The sequence below is a fragment of the Tachypleus tridentatus genome, chromosome 1 (assembly GCF_004210375.1).
Source record: "Tachypleus tridentatus isolate NWPU-2018 chromosome 1, ASM421037v1, whole genome shotgun sequence".
NCBI lineage: Eukaryota > Metazoa > Arthropoda > Merostomata > Xiphosura > Limulidae > Tachypleus > Tachypleus tridentatus.
Window position 1 is genome coordinate 178,127,738 of NC_134825.1, and position 22,869 is coordinate 178,150,606.

At 33.3% G+C, this 22,869-nt stretch overlaps 1 protein-coding gene across 2 annotated transcripts in view; it reads left to right on the forward strand.

The window, feature by feature from the left end:
• Positions 1–11,713, forward strand: part of LOC143231491 (gamma-interferon-inducible lysosomal thiol reductase-like) — a 36,305-nt gene extending 24,592 nt beyond the window's left edge. For both annotated transcript variants that reach the window (XM_076466029.1, XM_076466036.1), the window contains 3 exons: positions 5,958–6,104; positions 10,828–10,896; positions 11,493–11,713. In XM_076466029.1, the coding sequence (XP_076322144.1) occupies positions 5,958–6,104; positions 10,828–10,896; positions 11,493–11,555 (279 nt within the window). In that variant the 3' untranslated portion in view covers positions 11,556–11,713. The remainder of the gene's footprint in view (positions 1–5,957; positions 6,105–10,827; positions 10,897–11,492) is intronic.
• Positions 11,714–22,869: the final 11,156 nt, after the last annotated feature.

Genomic DNA, 22,869 nt, shown 5'->3' on the forward strand with positions numbered 1-22,869 from the left:
CGTGGCAGGCTGAAAAAAGGTTTCATTTGTTAGAATACTATGTAATATATAATAACACAGCAATTGATATCTCATTGGAGAACCGTGGCAGGCTGAAGAAAAGGTTTCATCTGTTAGAATACTATGTAATATATAATAACACAGCAATTGATATCTCATTGAAGAACTGTGGCAGGCTGAAGAAAAGGTTTCATCTGTTAGAATACTATGTAATATATAATAACACAGCAATTGATATCTCATTGAAGAACTGTGGCAGGCTGAAGAAAAGGTTTCATCTGTTAGAATACTATGTAATATATAATAACACAGCAATTGATATCTCATTAAAGTACTGCGGCAGGCTGAAGAAAAGGTTTCATCTGTTAGAATACTATGTAATATATAATAACACAGCAATTGTTTTCTCATTGAAGAACTGTGGCAGGCTGAAGAAAAGGTTTCATTTGTTAGAATACTATGTAATATATAATAACACAGCAATTGATATCTCATTGAAGAACTGTGGCAGGCTGAAGAAAAGGTTTCATCTGTTAGAATACTATGTAATATATAATAACATAGCAATTCATATCTCATTGAAGAACCGTGGCAGGCTGAAGAAAAGGTTTCATCTGTTAGAATACTATGTAATATATAATAACACAGCAATTCATATCTCATTGAAGAACCGTGGCAGGCTGAAGAAAAGGTTTCATCTGTTAGAATACTATGTAATATATAATAACACAGCAATTGAAATCTCATTGAAGAACCGTGGCAGGCTGAAGAAAAGGTTTCATCTGTTAGAATACTATGTAATATATAAAAACATAGCAATTAATATCTCATTGAAGAACTGTGGCAGGCTGAAGAAAAGGTTTCATCTGTTAGAATACTATGTAATATATAATAACATAGCAATTAATATCTCATTGAAGAACTGTGGCAGGCTGAAGAAAAGGTTTCATCTGTTAGAATACTATGTAATATATAATAACATAGCAATTAATATCTCATTGAAGAACCGTGGCAGGCTGAAGAAAAGGTTTCATCTGTTAGAACACTATGTAATATATAATAACATAGCAATTAATATCTCATTGAAGAACCGTGGCAGGCTGAAAAAAAGGTTTTATCTGTTAGAATACTATATAATATATAATAACACAGCAATTGAAATCTCATTGAAGAACCGTGGCAGGCTGAAGAAAAGGTTTCATCTGTTAGAATACTATGTAATATATAATAACATAGCAATTGAAATCTCATTGAAGAACCGTGGCAGGCTGAAGAAAAGGTTTCATCTGTTAGAATACTATGTAATATATAATAACATAGCAATTGATATCTCATTGAAGAACCGTGGCAGGCTGAAGAAAAGGTTTCATCTGTTAGAATACTATGTAATATATAATAACATAGCAATTAATATCTCATTGAAGAACCGTGGCAGGCTGAAGAAAAGGTTTCATCTGTTAGAATACTATGTAATATATAATAACATAGCAATTAATATCTCATTGAAGAATCGTGGCAGGCTGAAGAAAAGGTTTTATCTGTTAGAATACTATGTAATATATAATAACACAGCAATTGATATCTCATTGAAGAACCGTGGCAGGCTGAAGAAAAGGTTTCATCTGTTAGAATACTATGTAATATATAATAACACAGCAATTGAAATCTCATTGAAGAACTGTGGCAGGCTGAAGAAAAGGTTTCATCTGTTAGAATACTATGTAATATATAATAACATAGCAATTGAAATCTCATTGAAGAACCGTGGCAGGCTGAAGAAAAGGTTTCATCTGTTAGAATACTATGTAATATATAATAACATAGCAATTGATATCTCATTGAAGAACCGTGGCAGGCTGAAGAAAAGGTTTCATCTGTTAGAATACTATGTAATATATAATAACACAGCAATTGAAATCTCATTGAAGAACCGTGGCAGGCTGAAGAAAAGGTTTCATCTGTTAGAATACTATGTAATATATAATAACACAGCAATTGAAAACTCATTGAAGAACCGTGGCAGGCTGAAGAAAAGGTTTCATCTGTTAGAATACTATGTAATATATAATAACATAGCAATTAATATCTCATTGAAGAACCGTGGCAGGCTGAAGAAAAGGTTTCATCTGTTAGAATACTATGTAATATATAATAACACAGCAATTGATATCTCATTGAAGAACTGTGGCAGGCTGAAGAAAAGGTTTCATCTGTTAGAATACTATGTAATATATAATAACACAGCAATTGTTTTCTCATTGAAGAACTGTGGCAGGCTGAAGAAAAGGTTTCATTTGTTAGAATACTATGTAATATATAATAACACAGCAATTGATATCTCATTGAAGAACCGTGGCAGGCTGAAGAAAAGGTTTCATCTGTTAGAATACTATGTAATATATAATAACACAGCAATTGAAATCTCATTGAAGAACTGTGGCAGGCTGAAGAAAAGCTTTAATCTGTTAGAATACTATGTAATATATAATAACATAGCAATTGATATCTCATTGAAGAACCGTGGCAGACTGAAGAAATGGTTTGATTTGTTAGAATACTATGTAATATATAATAACACAGCAATTGATATCTCATTGAAGAACCGTGGCAGGTTGAAGAAAAGGTTTCATTTGTTAGAATACTATGTAATATATAATAACACAGCAATTGATATCTCATTGGAGAACCGTGGCAGGCTGAAAAAAGGTTTCATTTGTTAGAATACTATGTAATATATAATAACACAGCAATTGATATCTCATTGGAGAAGCGTGGCAGGCTGAAGAAAAGGTTTCATCTGTTAGAATACTATGTAATATATAATAACACAGCAATTGATATCTCATTGAAGAACTGTGGCAGGCTGAAGAAAAGGTTTCATCTGTTAGAATACTATGTAATATATAATAACACAGCAATTGATATCTCATTAAAGTACTGCGGCAGGCTGAAGAAAAGGTTTCATCTGTTAGAATACTATGTAATATATAATAACACAGCAATTGTTTTCTCATTGAAGAACTGTGGCAGGCTGAAGAAAAGGTTTCATTTGTTAGAATACTATGTAATATATAATAACACAGCAATTGATATCTCATTGAAGAACTGTGGCAGGCTGAAGAAAAGGTTTCATCTGTTAGAATACTATGTAATATATAATAACATAGCAATTGATATCTCATTGAAGAACCGTGGCAGGCTGAAGAAAAGGTTTCATCTGTTAGAATACTATGTAATATATAATAACACAGCAATTCATATCTCATTGAAGAACCGTGGCAGGCTGAAGAAAAGGTTTCATCTGTTAGAATACTATGTAATATATAATAACACAGCAATTGAAATCTCATTGAAGAACCGTGGCAGGCTGAAGAAAAGGTTTCATCTGTTAGAATACTATGTAATATATAATAACATAGCAATTAATATCTCATTGAAGAACTGTGGCAGGCTGAAGAAAAGGTTTCATCTGTTAGAATACTATGTAATATATAATAACATAGCAATTAATATCTCATTGAAGAACTGTGGCAGGCTGAAGAAAAGGTTTCATCTGTTAGAATACTATGTAATATATAATAACATAGCAATTGATATCTCATTGAAGAACTGTGGCAGGCTGAAGAAAAGGTTTCATCTGTTAGAATACTATGTAATATATAATAACACAACAATTGATATCTCATTGAAGAACCGTGGCAGGTTGAAGAAAAGGTTTCATTTGTTAGAATACTATGTAATATATAATAACACAGCAATTGATATCTCATTGGAGAACCGTGGCAGGCTGAAAAAAAGGTTTCATTTGTTAGAATACTATGTAATATATAATAACACAGCAATTGATATCTCATTGGAGAACCGTGGCAGGCTGAAGAAAAGGTTTCATCTGTTAGAATACTATGTAATATATAATAACACAGCAATTGATATCTCATTGAAGAACTGTGGCAGGCTGAAGAAAAGGTTTCATCTGTTAGAATACTATGTAATATATAATAACACAGCAATTGATATCTCATTGAAGAACTGTGGCAGGCTGAAGAAAAGGTTTCATCTGTTAGAATACTATGTAATATATAATAACACAGCAATTGATATCTCATTAAAGTACTGCGGCAGGCTGAAGAAAAGGTTTCATCTGTTAGAATACTATGTAATATATAATAATACAGCAATTGTTTTCTCATTGAAGAACTGTGGCAGGCTGAAGAAAAGGTTTCATTTGTTAGAATACTATGTAATATATAATAACACAGCAATTGATATCTCATTGAAGAACTGTGGCAGGCTAAAGAAAAGGTTTCATCTGTTAGAATACTATGTAATATATAATAACATAGCAATTAATATCTCATTGAAGAACTGTGGCAGGCTGAAGAAAAGGTTTCATCTGTTAGAATACTATGTAATATATAATAACATAGCAATTAATATCTCATTGAAGAACCGTGGCAGGCTGAAGAAAAGGTTTCATCTGTTAGAACACTATGTAATATATAATAACATAGCAATTAATATCTCATTGAAGAACCGTGGCAGGCTGAAGAAAAGGTTTTATCTGTTAGAATACTATATAATATATAATAACACAGCAATTGAAATCTCATTGAAGAACCGTGGCAGGCTGAAGAAAGGTTTCATCTGTTAGAATACTATGTAATATATAATAACATAGCAATTGATATCTCACTGAAGAACCGTGGCAGGCTGAAGAAAAGGTTTCATCTGTTAGAATACTATGTAATATATAATAACATAGCAATTAATATCTCATTGAAGAACCGTGGCAGGCTGAAGAAAAGGTTTCATCTGTTAGAATACTATGTAATATATAATAACATAGCAATTAATATCTCATTGAAGAATCGTGGCAGGCTGAAGAAAAGGTTTTATCTGTTAGAATACTATGTAATATATAATAACACAGCAATTGATATCTCATTGAAGAACCGTGGCAGGCTGAAGAAAAGGTTTCATCTGTTAGAATACTATGTAATATATAATAACACAGCAATTGAAATCTCATTGAAGAACCGTGGCAGGCTGAAGAAAAGGTTTCATCTGTTAGAATACTATGTAATATATAATAACATAGCAATTGAAATCTCATTGAAGAACCGTGGCAGGCTGAAGAAAAGGTTTCATCTGTTAGAATACTATGTAATATATAATAACATAGCAATTGATATCTCATTGAAGAACCGTGGCAGGCTGAAGAAAAGGTTTCATCTGTTAGAATACTATGTAATATATAATAACACAGCAATTGAAATCTCATTGAAGAACCGTGGCAGGCTGAAGAAAAGGTTTCATCTGTTAGAATACTATGTAATATATAATAACACAGCAATTGAAATCTCATTGAAGAACCGTGGCAGGCTGAAGAAAAGGTTTCATCTGTTAGAATACTATGTAATATATAATAACATAGCAATTAATATCTCATTGAAGAACCGTGGCAGGCTGAAGAAAAGGTTTCATCTGTTAGAATACTATGTAATATATAATAACATAGCAATTGAAATCTCATTGAAGAACTGTGGCAGGCTGAAGAAAAGGTTTCATCTGTTAGAATACTATGTAATATATAATAACATAGCAATTGAAATCTCATTGAAGAACCGTGGCAGGCTGAAGAAAGGTTTCATCTGTTAGAATACTATGTAATATATAATAACATAGCAATTGATATCTCATTGAAGAACCGTGGCAGGCTGAAGAAAAGGTTTCATCTGTTAGAATGCTATGTCATATATAATAACACAGCAATTAATATCTCATTGAAAAATAAGAAGTGTTTATACACGCCCATGAAAATTATAACATAAGAAGGTATATTGTGTGATGATTTAAATATGTCATCAGACAGACACAAAATAACGATAAATATGGAAACTAAGAAATAACTGCTTATTTTACCCTTTCTAAAAACTGTACTTCCATGTTATTTTCAGTGTGCCAAGTCTCTACAAGTAGATTGGGAAGCCATTTTTACCTGTGCTAATGGTACTCATGGAAATAGCCTGGAATATGAAATGGCAAACAAAACTCTCACCTTGGATCCTTCTCACCAATACACACCATGGATAACGTTGAATGGTGTAAGTATTGAGAGAGAGAAATTATATTTAGATACATGTTTCATATATAGTGGTATATCATTCTCATTAACGATCCACACCAAAGTAAACTAGCTTTACTATCTTATTTGTACATCCTATAGATTTAAAATTCTTACAAAACAAACTAGTCTTACTATCTTCTCTGTATATCCTGTAGATTAAGAGTTAAGTAGGGATTCGTGACAAAGTAAACTAGTCTTAATATCTTATCTTTATATCCTGTTGATTAAGAGATACGTAAGGATTCATAACAAAATAAACAAGTCTTAATATATTATCTCTATATCCTGTAGATTAAGAGTTAAGTAAGGATTCATAACAAAGTAAACTAGTCTTAATATCTTATCTCTATGTCCTGTAGATTAAGAGTTAAGTAGAGATTCATAACAAAGTAAACTAGTCTTAATATATTATCTGTATATCCTGTAGATTAAGAGTTAAGTAGAGATTCATAACAAAGGAAACTAGTCTTAATATATTATCTGTATATCCTGTAGATTAAGAGTTAAGTCGAGATTCATAACAAAGAAAACTAGTCTTAATATATTATCTGTATATCCTGTAGATTAAGAGTGAAGTAGAGATTCATAACAAAAGAAACTAGTCTTAATATCTTATCTTTATATCCTGTAGATTAAGAGTTAAGTAAGGATTCATAACAAAGTAAACTAGTCTTAATATCTTATCTCTATATCCTGTAGATTAAGATTTAAGTAGGCATTCGTGACAAAGTAAACTAGTCTTAATATCTTATCTTCATATCCTGTAGACTAAGAATTAAGTAGGGATTTGTGACAAAGTAAACTAGTATTAATATCTTATCTTTATATCCTGTTGATTAAGAGATACGTAAGGATTCATAACAAAGTAAACTAGTCTTAATATATTATCTCTATATCCTGTAGATTAAGAGTTAAGTAAGGATTCATAACAAAGTAAACTAGTCTTAATATCTTATCTCTATATCCTGTAGATTAAGAGTTAAGTAGAGATTCATAACAAAGTAAACTAGTCTTAATATATTATCTGTATATCCTGTAGATTAAGAGTTAAGTAGAGATTCATAAGAAAGGAATCTAGTCTTAATATCTTATCTTTATATCCTGTAGATTAAGAATTAAGTAAGGATTCATAACAAAGTAAACTAGTCTTAATATATTATCTGTATATCCTGTAGATTACGAGTTAAGTAGAGATTCATAACAAAGGAAACTAGTCTTAATATATTATCTGTATATCCTGTAGATTAAGAGTTAAGTAGAGATTCATAACAAAGGAAACTAGTCTTAATATATTATCTGTATATCCTGTAGATTAAGAGTGAAGTAGAGATTCATAACAAAGGAAACTAGTCTTAATATCTTATCTTTATATCCTGTAGATTAAGAGTTAAGTAAGGATTCATAACAAAGTAAACTAGTCTTAATATCTTATCTCTATATCCTGTAGATTAAGAGTTAAGTAAGGATTCATAACAAAGTAAACTAGTCTTAATATCTTATCTCTATATCCTGTAGATTAAGAGTTAAGTAAGGATTCATAACAAAGTAAACTAGTCTTAATATCTTATCTCTATATCCTGTAGATTAAGAGTTAAGTGAGGATTCATAACAAAGTAAACTAGTCTTAATATCTTATCTCTATATCCTGTAGATTAAGAGTTAAGTAAGGATTCATAACAAAGTAAACTAGTCTTAATATATTATCTCTATATCCTGTAGATTAAGAGTTAAGTAAGGATTCATAACAAAATAAACAAGTCTTAATATCTTATCTCTATATCCTGTAGATTAAGAGTTAAGTAAGGATTCATAACAAAGTAAACTAGTCTTAATATCTTATCTCTATATCCTGTAGATTAAGAGTTAAGTAAGGATTCATAACAAAGTAAACTAGTCTTAATATCTTATCTCTATATCCTGTAGATTAAGAGTTAAGTAAGGATTCATAACAAAGTAAACTAGTCTTAATATCTTATCTCTGTATCCTGTAGATTAAGAGTTAAGTAAGAATTCATAACAAAGTAAACTAGTCTTAATATATTATCTGTATATCCTTTAGATTAAGAGTTAAGTAGAGATTCATAACAAAGAAAACTAGTCTTAATATATTATCTGTTTTTCCTGTAGATTAAGAGTTAAGTAGAGATTCATAACAAAGGAAACTAGTCTTAATATCTTATCTTTATATCCTGTAGATTAAGAGTTAAGTAAGGATTCATAACAAAGTAAACTAGTCTTAATATCTTATCTCTATATCCTGTAGATTAAGAGTTAAGTACGGATTCATAACAAAGTAAACTAGTCTTAATATCTTATCTCTATATCCTGTAGATTAAGAGTTAAGTAAGGATTCATAACAAAGTAAACTAGTCTTAATATCTTATCTCTATATCCTGTAGATTAAGAGTTAAGTAAGGATTCATAACAAAGTAAACTAGTCTTAATATATTATCTCTATATCCTGTAGATTAAGATTTAAGTAGGCATTCGTGACAAAGTAAACTAGTCTTAATATCTTATCTTCATATCCTGTAGACTAAGAATTAAGTAGGGATTCGTGACAAAGTAAACTAGTATTAATATCTTATCTTTATATCCTGTTGATTAAGAGATACGTAAGGATTCATAACAAAGTAAACTAGTCTTAATATATTATCTCTATATCCTGTAGATTAAGAGTTAAGTAAGGATTCATAACAAAGTAAACTAGTCTTAATATCTTATCTCTATATCCTGTAGATTAAGAGTTAAGTAGAGATTCATAACAAAGTAAACTAGTCTTAATATATTATCTGTATATCCTGTAGATTAAGAGTTAAGTAGAGATTCATAAGAAAGGAATCTAGTCTTAATATCTTATCTTTATATCCTGTAGATTAAGAGTTAAGTAAGGATTCATAACAAAGTAAACTAGTCTTAATATCTTATCTCTATATCCTGTAGATTAAGAGTTAAGTAAGGATTCATAACAAAGGAAACTAGTCTTAATATATTATCTGTATATCCTGTAGATTAAGAGTGAAGTAGAGATTCATAACAAAGGAAACTAGTCTTAATATCTTATCTTTATATCCTGTAGATTAAGAGTTAAGTAAGGATTCATAACAAAGTAAACTAGTCTTAATATCTTATCTCTATATCCTGTAGATTAAGAGTTAAGTAAGGATTCATAACAAAGTAAACTAGTCTTAATATCTTATCTCTATATCCTGTAGATTAAGAGTTAAGTAAGGATTCATAACAAAGTAAACTAGTCTTAATATCTTATCTCTATATCCTGTAGATTAAGAGTTAAGTGAGGATTCATAACAAAGTAAACTAGTCTTAATATCTTATCTCTATATCCTGTAGATTAAGAGTTAAGTAAGGATTCATAACAAAGTAAACTAGTCTTAATATCTTATCTCTATATCCTGTAGATTAAGAGTTAAGTAAGGATTCATAACAAAATAAACAAGTCTTAATATCTTATCTCTATATCCTGTAGATTAAGAGTTAAGTAAGGATTCATAACAAAGTAAACTAGTCTTAATATATTATCTCTATATCCTGTAGATTAAGATTTAAGTAGGCATTCGTGACAAAGTAAACTAGTCTTAATATCTTATCTTCATATCCTGTAGACTAAGAATTAAGTAGGGATTCGTGACAAAGTAAACTAGTATTAATATCTTATCTTTATATCCTGTTGATTAAGAGATACGTAAGGATTCATAACAAAGTAAACTAGTCTTAATATATTATCTCTATATCCTGTAGATTAAGAGTTAAGTAAGGATTCATAACAAAGTAAACTAGTCTTAATATCTTATCTCTATATCCTGTAGATTAAGAGTTAAGTAGAGATTCATAACAAAGTAAACTAGTCTTAATATATTATCTGTATATCCTGTAGATTAAGAGTTAAGTAGAGATTCATAAGAAAGGAATCTAGTCTTAATATCTTATCTTTATATCCTGTAGATTAAGAGTTAAGTACGGATTCATAACAAAGTAAACTAGTCTTAATATATTATCTGTATATCCTGTAGATTACGAGTTAAGTAGAGATTCATAACAAAGGAAACTAGTCTTAATATATTATCTGTATATCCTGTAGATTAAGAGTTAAGTAAGGATTCATAACAAAGTAAACTAGTCTTAATATATTATCTGTATATCCTGTAGATTAAGAGTTAAGTAAGGATTCATAACAAAGTAAACTAGTCTTAATATCTTATCTGTATATCCTGTAGATTAAGAGTTAAGTAAGGATTCATAACAAAGTAAACTAGTCTTAATATCTTATCTGTATATCCTGTAGATTAAGAGTTAAGTAGAGATTCATAACAAAGGAAACTAGTCTTAATATATTATCTGTATATCCTGTAGATTAAGAGTTAAGTTGAGATTCATAACAAAGGAAACTAGTCTTAATATCTTATCTTTATATCCTGTAGATTAAGAGTTAAGTAAGGATTCATAACAAAGTAAACTAGTCTTAATATCTTATCTCTATATCCTGTAGATTAAGAGTTAAGTAGAGATTCATAACAAAGTAAACTAGCCTTAATATATTATCTCTATATCCTGTAGATTGAGAGTTAAGTAGAGATTTGTGACAAAGTATGTGTTTGGTGTGTGGTACTAGATCTTAAAAGTTGATAAACACAGACACCTATACTTACAGAATATACAAGTCCTACTTCTGTTTACTACAGGTTCATACTGAGAAAATTCAGGGTCAAGCAGAGACTGATCTTTTCGACTTGACCTGTGAAGCGTATAAAGTAAGAAAATTTATGTTTTATGTATTAAACCAAAGAGTGGTACGTGTCGATTTGTACCTAGAAACGCTTGTATTAACTATAAAGAACATGTTTTATTTCACATACAATTACAATACATAAGTGATAGCATAGAGCAAGCAGTTTTAACAGATAGACATAGAGATAGGTAAAGATCGTATGTATACAGTTTAAAAATCAATGTTCCCTTTGGATCATGTACGGATGAAAAACAATATAAGATACAAATACTGTAATGATTTGGTTGGTAGAGAATTTATGTCCGTTTTGCCTCTCATGGCCCAGTGAATAGATCACATGTCTTTAATATAAGAATGCGGTAAGGTATGAATATTGTAGTAACCATATTGTTATTCTAATGAATTACACAAGGCACTGTTTATAAAATTAATTATTTATTCGTGTGTTAGGAACTTGTAAGGATATTTGTTTTAGTTTTTTTATGGAGGCGTGTTTGTAATCTGTCATCATTATGTGTAATAATCTGTTGAGGTTATGACCAATTATTCATGTTTAAAACACATTAGTTCAAACATGATTAGAAACCAGTTTGTAATTTTATTTTCACTGTTTTTCAGGGAGTGAAGCCTTCTGTATGCAACATGGCCAAAAGAAAACATTTTACTTCCAATCATATCTAAGTTGTTCTCTGTAAGGAACTGCTGTACATGCATGTTTAACAAAACGAAATTTTAAAAAAGGATTAAAAGCTTTAAATTGATAAAAAGTAACTTGTTACTGTTTGTTAAACTAACATTCAACTTGTGCATTATGGTTTTATAAACAGTTCTATCCTATCTAGTCTCGTTATCAGTTTACATCATTACACACTTCAAAAGTTGCTAGCCTCGTTATTGGTTTACACCATTCATGATGACAAGAAACCCACGTGAAGTAAAAGTGTATTTTAGAACGGCTGGTGTGGGTCTTAACATTTTTACTAATCAAACAACATTTCGACCTTCTTATGTCATCTTCAAGTTACCAAACTGAGAGTTTGCAACTGACAGTCGTCTGGCACGTGTTTTAGGGACGAGTGTGTAGATGAGTACGGTTTTGTACGGAATGTTTCAGTTAGCTGTTAGGTTATTAATTAATATAGGTATAAAGGAGTTCCTTTACATTGGTTTAATTTTGGTTTTAGTTACTGTGTAAGTAGGACTTCTTTGATTTTGTGTTTGTTTATATTTGTTTCCCTACTTAGTTTTTTGATCTTTTCTTCGTTTATGTCGTGTTTATTCGATTTACAGTGTTTAAAAACGTGTGATGGTGTTTATTTGTGTTCTTTGAATTTAGTTTCAATTTTTCTGTTTTTTTCTTCGATACGAAAGTTCTGGTAGTTGTTACATTGTATTTTATTAATAATGTAGGTGTTATTTTTATCAGTGTAGTTTTATATTGTATCAACTTTTGTTTTGTACCTGGTTGTTGCGTAAATTTGGTGTTTACTGGAATGTTATGTTTTGTTATAAGTTTTTCCCAAATGTTGTTTATTTTTTTAGCTGATGTCGGGATCATATGGTATGTAACAGTGTAAGGTTTTGTAGTTTGTTGTATCTTAGGGTTTATTATCGTTTGTTTGTGTTGATCTCAGTGTTTGTGTATCATTTTTTCAATCGATCAATTCAGCGTACACCACTATATTGGTACAGGTATGATAATGATACACACACCACTATTTTGGTACAGGTATGATAATGATACACCACTCTATTGGTACAGGTATGATAATGATACACACACCACTATTTTGGTACAGGTATGATAATGATACACCACTCTATTGGTACAGGTATGATAATGATACACATACTACTATATTGGTACAGGTATGATAATGATACACACACCATTATATTGGTACAGGTATGATAATGATACACATACTACTATATTGGTACAGGTATGATAATGATACACCACTATATTGGTACAGGTATGATAATAATACACACACCACTATTTTGGTGCAGGTATGATAATGATACACCACTCAATTGGTACAGGTATGATAATGATACACACACCATTATATTGGTACAGGTATTATAATGATACACCACTATATTGGTACAGGTATGATAATGATACACATACTACTATATTGGTACAGGTATGATAATGATACACCACTATATTGGTACAGGTATGATAATGATACACCACTATATTGGTACAGGTATGATAATGATACACATACTACTATATTGTTACAGGTATGATAATGATACACCACTATATTGGTACAGGTATGATAATGATACACACACCACTATATTGGTACAGGTATGATAATGATACACATACTACTATATTAGTACAGGTATGATAATGATACACACACCACTATTTTGGTACAGGTATGATAATGATACACATACTACTATATTGGTACAGGTATGATAATGATACACCACTATATTGGTACAGGTATGATAATGATACACACCATTATATTGGTACAGGTATGATAATGATACACACCACCATTATATTGGTACAGGTATGATAATGATACACATACCACTATTTTGGTACAGGTATGATAATGATACACCACTATATTGGTACAGGTATGATAATGATACACACACCACTATTTTGGTACAGGTATGATAATGATACACATACTACTTTTTTGGTACAGGTATGATAATGATACATACTCCACTATATTGGTACAGGTATGATAATGATACACCACTATATTGGTACAGGTATGATAATGATACACATACTACTTTTTTGGTACAGATATGATAATGATACACACACCACTATTTTGGTACAGGTACGATAATGATACACATACTACTATATTGGTATAGGTATGATAATGATACACACACCACTATTTTGGTACAGGTATGATAATGATACACCACTATACTGGTACAGATATGATAATGATACACACACCACTATTTTGGTACAGGTATGATAATGATACACCACTATACTGGTACAGATATGATAATGATACACACACCACTATATTGGTACAAGTATGATAATAGAGGTAATGTATGATAATAAAGTAGGGTTCCTAGCGTTGATATTGGTTTATATAATCACACACTTCTCGTTCACTTCTATGGTTCCAACCTCCTTATTGGTTTACTTCATCACACTTTTCCTTCACTTTTATGGTTTCAACCTCCTTATTGGTTTACTTCATCACACTTTTCCTTCACTTCTATGGTTCCAACCTCCTTATCGGTTTACTTCATCACACTTTTCCTTCACTTATATGGTTCCAATCTCCTTATCGGTTTACTTCATCACACTTTTCCTTCACTTTATGGTTCCAATCTCCTTATCGGTTTACTTCATCACACTTTTCCTTCACTTATATGGTTCCAACCTCCTTATCGGTACATTTATCATACTTTTTTCTTCACTTCTATGGTTCCAACCTCCTTATTGGTTTACTACACACACACACTTTTCCTTTCACTTCTATGGTTCCAACCTCCTTATCGGTTTATTTTCATCATACTTTTCCTTCACTTCTATGGTTCCAGCGTTCCTTATCGGTTTATTAATCACACTTTTCCTTCACTTCTATGGTTCCAACCTCCTTATCGGTTTACTTCATCACACTTTTCCTTCACTTCTATGGTTCCAACCTCCTTATCGGTTTACTTCATCACACTTTTCCTTCACTTCTATGGTTCCAACCTCCTTATCGGTTTACTTCATCACACTTCTCCTACACTTCTAGGGTTACTAGCCTCGTTATCATTTCACATCATCACACCCTTCTTCTACACTTCTAGGGTTACTAGCCTCTTTATCAGTTCACATTATTACACTCTTCCCCTACACTTCTAGGGTTACTAGCCTCTTTATCAGTTTACATTATTACACTCTTCCCCTACACTTCTGGGGTTGCTAGCCTCGTTATCGGTTTATATCACACATTTCCCCTACACTCCAATGGTTGCTGGCCTCGTTATTACTTTGCATCATTACACAATTCAAGGAATCCTATTCAGTTTACCTCATTACACACTTCCCCTCCATTCTAGTGTTACCAGCTTCGTATCGGTTTACATCATTACATACGTCACCTACACTTCTAGGTTTGCTGGTCTCGTTATCAGTTTACATCATAACACATTTTCCCTACACTTCTAGGGTTACTAGCCTCGTTATCAGCTTACTTAATTACACATTTCTTCTTCACTACAAGGATTTATAGCCTCGTTTTCGGTTATATCATCATACACTTCCACTACACTCCAAGGGTTCCCAGCACTGTTATTACTTTACATCATTAATCAATTCAAGAGATACTAGCCTCGTTATCAGTTTATATCATTAAACACTTTTCCTATACTTCAATAGCTACTAGCCTCATCATCGGTTTACATCATTACACACGTCTCCAATGTTTCTGGGATTCCCAGCGTCGTTATATGTGTACATCATTACACTCTTCCCCAAGGTATCCTTGTCTTGTTATCTGTTTACATCATGAAACACTTCTAGTGTTTCTAGCCTCGTTATCTCTTTGCATCATCACACACTTCCCCTACACTTCTAGGGTTGCTAGCCTCGTTATCAGTTTACATCATTAAACACTTTTCTTATACTTTCAGGCATCCTAGCCTCATTATCAGTTTACATCATCACACAATTCCCCTACACTTCTGGGGTTACAAGCCTTGTTATCAGTTTACGTCATCACACACTTCCCCTACACTTCTAGGGTTGCTAGCCTTGTTATCAGTTTACGTCATTACACACTTCCCCTACACTTCATGGGTGGCTAGTCTCGTTATCAATTTACATCATTAAACATTTCTCCTATACCTCAAGTGTTGCTAGCCCCTTATCAGTTTATACCATTCATGAAGACAGGAAACCCACTTGAAGTAAAAGTGTATTTTAGAATGGCTGATATGGGTCTTAACATTTTTACTAATCAAGCAGAGAACAACGTTTCGACCTTCTTATGTCATCTTCAGGTTAACAAACTGAGAGTTTGCAACTGACAGTCGTCTGGCACGTGTTTTAGGGACGAGAGTGTAAATAAGTACCGTTTTGTACTGGCACGTGTTTTAGGGACGAGAGTAGTGTAAATAAGTACCGTTTTGTACTGGCACGTGTTTTAGGGACGAGTGTGTAGATGAGTAAGGTTTTGTACTGGCACGTGTTTTAAGGACGAGTGTGTAAATAAGTACCGTTTTGTAATGGCACGTGTTTTAGGGACGAGTGTGTAGATGAGTAATGGTTTTGTACTGACACGTGTTTTAGGGACGAGTGTGTAGATGAGTACGGTTTTGTACTGACACGTGTTTTAGGGACGAGAGTGTAAATAAGTACCGTTTTGTACTGGCACGTGTTTTAGGGACGAGTGTGTAGATGAGTACGGTTTTGTACTGGCACGTGTTTTAAGGACGAGTGTAAATAAGCACCGTTTTGTACTGGCACGTGTTTTAGGGACGAGTGTGTAGATGAGTACGGTTTTGTACCGACACCTTGTTTTAGGGACGAGTGTGTAGATGAGCACGGTTTTGTATTGGCACGTGTTTTAGGGACGAGTGTGTAGATGAGTAATGGTTTTGTACTGGCACGTGTTTTAAGGACGAGTGTGTAAATAAGCACCGTTTTGTACCTGGCACGCGTTTTAGGGACGAGTGTGTAGATGAGCACGGTTTTGTACTGACACTTGTTTTAGGGACGAGTGTGTAGATGAGTACGGTTTTGTACCTGGCACGGTTTTAGGACGAGAGTATAAATAAGCACCGTTTTGTACTGGCACGTGTTTTAGGGACGAGTGTGTAGATGAGTACGGTTTTGTATTGGCACGTGTTTTAGGGACGAGTGTGTAGATGAGTACGGTTTTGTACTGGCACGTGTTTTAAGGACGAGTGTGTAAATAAGTACCGTTTTGTACTGGCACGTGTTTTAGGGACGAGTGTGTAGATGAGTACGGTTTTGTACTGACACTTGTTTTAGGGACGAGTGTGTAGATGAGTACGGTTTTGTACTGGCACGTGTTTTAGGGACGAGAGTATAAATAAGTACCGTTTTGTACTGGCACGTGTTTTAGGGACGAGAGTGTAAATGAGTACGGTTTTGTACTGGCACGTGTTTTAGGGACGAGAGTGTAAATGAGTACGGTTTTGTACGGAATGTTTCAGTTAGCTGTTAGGTTATTAATTAATATAGGTATAAAGGTGTTCCTTTACATTGGTTTAATTTTGGTTTTAGTTACTGTGTAAGTAGGGCTTCTTTGATTTTGCGTTTGTTTATATTTGTTTCCCTACTCAGTTTTTTGGTGTTTTCTTCGTTTATGTCGTGTTTATTCGATTTACAGTGTTCAAAAACGTGTGATGGTGTTTGTTTGTGTTCTTTGAATTTAGTTTCAATTTTTCTGTTTTTTTCTTCGATACGGAAGTTCTTGCAGTTGTTACATTGTAATTTATAAATATTGCTAGTGTTATTTTTATCAGTGTAAATTTTACATAGTATCAACTTTTGTTTTGTACCTGGTTGTTAAATAAATTTGGTGCTTACTGGAATGTTGTGTTTTGTTATAAGTTTTTCCAAATGTAGGTTATTTTTTACCTAATGTCCGGAACATATGATATGCAGCAGTATAAGGTTTTGTTGTTTGTTGTACCTTGTGGTTTATTATCGTCTGCTGTCTGGATCAATCAGTCTTCTTTTATAGTCTCTATTATACTTGTTAGCCATAAGTGCATGATTTAGACTGTTTATTATTCTTACTCAGTTAGTTAGTGCAGCATAGAATGACTTTTCAATAAATTTCACTGTCTACCTATTTTGTTTAACCGGCCAGGAACCAGACCAAAGCAATAGGAGAAATAATGTTTGTTTATTTGTTTTGGAATTTCGCACAAAGCTACTCGAGGGCTATCTGTGCTAGCCGTCCCTAATTTAGCAGTGTAAGACTAGAGGGAAGGCAGCTAGTCATCACCACCCACCGCCAACTCTTGGGCTACTCTTTTACCAAGGAATAGTGGGATTGACCGTCACATTATACGCCCCCACGGCTGGGAGGGCGAGCATGTTTAGCGCGACGCGGGCGCGAACCCGCGACCCTCGGATTACGAGTCGCTCGCCTTAACCGACCTGGCCATGTTGGGCCGATAAAATAGAACCTAAACTGACAAAAACGGCGTCACGAGCTCAAAACAAATTCGAAAATGGTATAAAAGATAAAGTGGTGGAAATAACACCAAACCGAAAGAGAAGTAAAATGCAAAGAAGATGGAAAAAAAATCGATATATATCATTTATAAAGAAATCACCGTTTGACGGAGAAATTGAAGTTGAAAAACCCATAGCAAATTAACAATATTTAGATTTATAAAAACTATAAAATATGTACAGATGGATTATAGCAACAATTTTGAAGAAGGCAGAGCTTTTACTAAGGGTTTCATTAAAACTGCACAATTATATTTTTACTTCATTATTTTTAAAATTCATGACGTAATATTACACCTTATTTATACGGATTTTGTTACAAACGATTTAACAAGTGAAGAATATTCTAGAAACTGGGTTTATTTAACAACTCTCGAATAGAAGTTTATAATCTTAAATAATTTGTTGTTTTTTTTAATGGTTAACCACTTCAACTTTGTTGTACAGGCGAATTTTCAACTGCGCAAATGTTTTTAGAGGTTTATAATTTGTGTGCGCAGATAGCCTTGTTGCTTTGCGCAATAAAACACCAAAATCTTAATTTGTGATCAATTTCACACCAGGAAAACCTGTGTAAGAAGCCATAAGAAATGTATGCGTGTATTTTCTTATAGCAAAGCCACATCGGGCTATCTGCTGTTTCCACCAAGGGAAATCAAACCCCTGATTTTAGCGCTCTATATCCGTAGACTTACCGCTGTCCCAGCGGGGAACCATAAGAAATGTGTATTTGTGTGTATGTGTTCTCTTATAACAAAGCCGCATCGAGCTATCTACTGAGCCCGCCGAGTGGAACCGAACCATAAGAAATATAGAGAAGACTTAACAACAATTACAAAATAACATCAACATACACTGGTTGATGGAGTAGATTTTGATATATCTTTTATTTGTTTTACTTACTACCTGTACAGTTGTCCAAATTACTTGAAACGAATATTTGAAAACACCGTGAAATTACTTTCAACATCTTTTTTTTTTAAGTCAGTTTTCGTAACATTTTAATTTTTACCTAAACTTTGATTTTCAAAACAAAAATTACACAAATTAACTTAAAGCTTTTTTATATACCACACTGGGTGTTATTTCTTCTCCTGATAACATAAACAGGTTTTGTTGAGATCAGCTCTTGAACATCCTACATAGAACTGACAATGTGTTTGTTTGTTTGTTTTTGAATTTCGTACAAAGCTACTCGAAAGCTATCTGTGCAAGCCATCCCTAAATTAGCAGTGTAAGATTAGAGGAAAGGCAGCTAGTCATCACCACCCACCGTCAACTCTTGGGCTACTCTTTTACCAACGAATAGTGGGATTGACTGTCACATTATAACGCCCCCACGGCTGAAAGGGCGAGCATGTTTGGCGCGATGGAAATGCGAACCCGCGACCCTCAGATTACGAGTCGCACACCTTAACACGCTTAGCCATGCCGAGCCCCTGACAATGTGAGAAGAAAGATTGCTTTAGGAACAATCCAGGAAGGCCCGGCATGACCAGGTGGTTAAGGCACTTAGCTCGTAATTCGATGGTTGCTGGTTCGAATCCTCATCACAATAAAAATCCTCGCTCTTTCAGCCGTGGGAATGTTATAATGTGACGGTCAATCCCATTATTCGTTGGTAAAAGAGTAGCCTAAGAGTTGGCGGTGGGTGGTGATGGGTAGCTGCTTTCCTTCTAGTCTTACAGTGCTAAATTATGGACGGCTAGCGAAGATAGCCCTTGAGTAGTTTTACGCGAAATTCAAAAACAAACCAAAACCAAACAATTCAGCAGCCTTTAAAGTTTGACCTTATTTCCTATTATTTTATATTGCAAGAGAAATTGTAACTGGGAATTGGAACCGATTAAATTTATGGGGCTAATTACCTGATAATAAATAATAAATTGTTGGAATGAAGACATTTGGCATGACCAATTACTTCAACAAATGTGGAAATAAAATCTCAACAACTAAACTTGTGCCATTATATAACTTAGGAGGATCAATATTTACCAATAACATTATTTTTCAACCAACCTTTAATTACAGGATGTGTCTTGTTATCGCTTGTTATTCAAGAGGACATAGGAATTCAGAGTAGTATTTTACAGTATAAACTGCAACTGGAATACTGACAACTGAACTGTGGATGATTTCCTGTTAGGAACTTTTGCAATAATTAATAATTTATGTCACGCATATTATCATTTAGAGGGGCAAGAACTGTTCTTTTATACAACCACTAATAATGTTGACAAATATTAGGGAACACCTTTTTCTTTTGCGTCTGTATTCTTACGTAAGTTTACACATTTGCCTGGAATAGTAATGTTGTTGTTTGATTGGTTTTGGTTGTTTTTGTACCACCGAATTTATTAAAAACAAAGAAATTGAAATTAAACAATAAATTAATAGTTACATTAAACATTCAACATAAAGAATATTGATGGCCTAACAACAATATCGTGATAATTTTGTTGCTAAACAAGGATATATGGTATTGAATATTACCAATAGGAACGTAACACGAAGAAAGAAACTGAATTAATAGCATATAAACCTGGTGGGAATTTTGTCTTTCATGTTACTTGTGGGGACTATCAGAACTACAAACTTATATCCACATAGAGATAATTCCTACTACATTTATTTCTGTTCATCTAAAGTAAAAGCATTTATTTATTTAATTTTATGTTCTAGAATCGAATACTTTCATATCTGTTATTCAGTGACACATAGAACAACCTTCAGATTTACCGAGCCTGACATGGGCAAGTGTTTCGGTACTCGACTGTAACCTGAGGGTCGCAGATTCGAATCCCTGTCATTCCAGATACGCTCTCCCTTTCAGCCGTGGGGGCATTATAATTTGATGATCAATCTCACTTTTCATTGGTAGAAGAGTAGCCCAGGCGTTGGCGATGGATGGTGATGTCTAGCCGCCTTCCCTCTATTCTTACACTGCTAAATTAGAGACGGTTTGCGCAGATAACTCTCATATAGCTTTGCGCGAAATTCAAAACAAACAAATCAGGTTTACCCTTGTAGTTAAAATACGCTCTTTTTTTTTCTATAAGCTTTCACAATGCCATTCGAAAATATTTTATTTTTGTGTACGATTTCTTAGCGAATATAATCTTATAGTTCTGGTCTCTTTTTCTCAGACTAAAAATTGTTAGTGGTTCGAACAATTTTATAATGGTTTTCTGCTGAAGTAGTAAAGTAAAAACTTTAAAATTAGATATTAGCTTGGACTTGATAGGTCATGTATTTAAATTTCAAAATACTAGATGCTGACTTGTTCATCAACAAAGTATTTTATGAATTGAAAGGCATAAACTTTCTCTTCTTTCGATCCTTCATTTTTCTGTTTGCTTAGAATTTATATCATGTTCACTACATGGCCAAAAGTATGTGGACACCTGTCCATCACACCCATATATGGTTTATGAACATCCCATTACAAAATAATTGGCATTAAAATGAAATTTTAATTTGCTGCTATAACAGCCTCCACTCTTCTGGGAAGGTTTTTCACTAGATTTTGGAACATGGCTGCGGGGATTCGATTCTATTCAGCTACAAGAACATTAGTGAGGTTGGGCACTGATGTAGTACGAGAAGGGCTGAATCGCAATCGGCGTTCTAATTCATCCTAAAGGTGTTCGATGAGGTTGAGGTCAGGGCTCTATGCGGGCCAGTCAAGTTCTTCCACACCAACCTCGGCAAACCATGTCTTTATGGACCTCGCTTTGTGCACGTGGGCATTTTTATGCTGAAACAAAAAAGGGCATTCCTCAAACTGTTGGCACAAAGTTGGAAACGCAAATTCTCTGGAAAAATAGCCCCAGACTCTTATTCCTTCTCCACAAAACTTTACAGTTGGGATTATGCATTCAGGCAGGTAGCATTCTCCTGGCATCTGCCAAACTCAGATTACTCCATCAGACTGCCAGATAGTGAATCGTGATTCATCACTCCAAAGAACGTGTTTTCAGTGCTCCCTACTCCAATGGTGGTGTGCTTTACACCACTCCAGTCGACGTTTGGCATTGCACATAGAGATCTTAGGCTTGTATGCAGCTGCTCAGCCATAGAAACCCATTTCATGAAACTCTTGACGAACAGTTCTTGCGCTGACGTTGTTTCAAGAGGCAGTTTGGAACTCTAGCGAGTGTTGCAACTGTGAATAGATGATTTGTATGCGCTTCAGCACTCGGTGGTCCCGTTTAGTGAGCTTGTGTGGCCTACCACTTCGTGGCTGAGTTGTTGTTGCTCCTAGACGTTTTCACTTCATAATAACCACTTACGGTTGATCGGGGCAGCTCTGCAGGGCAAAAACTTGACGAACATTCTTGTTGGAAAGGTAGCATCCTATGACAGTGCCACGTTAAAAGTAACTGAGCTCTTCAGCACTACCCATTCTACTGCCAATGTTTGTCTATGGAGATTTCATGGCTGTGTGCTTGACTTTATGCACCTGTTAGCAATGGGGTGTTGCTGAAATAACCAAACCCGCTAATTAGAAGGGGTGTTCGCATACTTTTGGCCATGTAGTGCATCAAATAATTGTTTATGCTTTAACCTAATTTTAACATACTAAAGAATAGTTCAACCAGTGCGCTATATTTTACTTTTAACATAATAAATAATAATTCAACTAGTGTGCTGTAAAAAATATTCATTAAGTCATTTCTATTTGTAAATAATTTATTAACTGTTTTGAAACAGCTTTAAAGGACTCCTGTCCAATATAATTTGATATATTTTGATCAATGAATTTTTTTC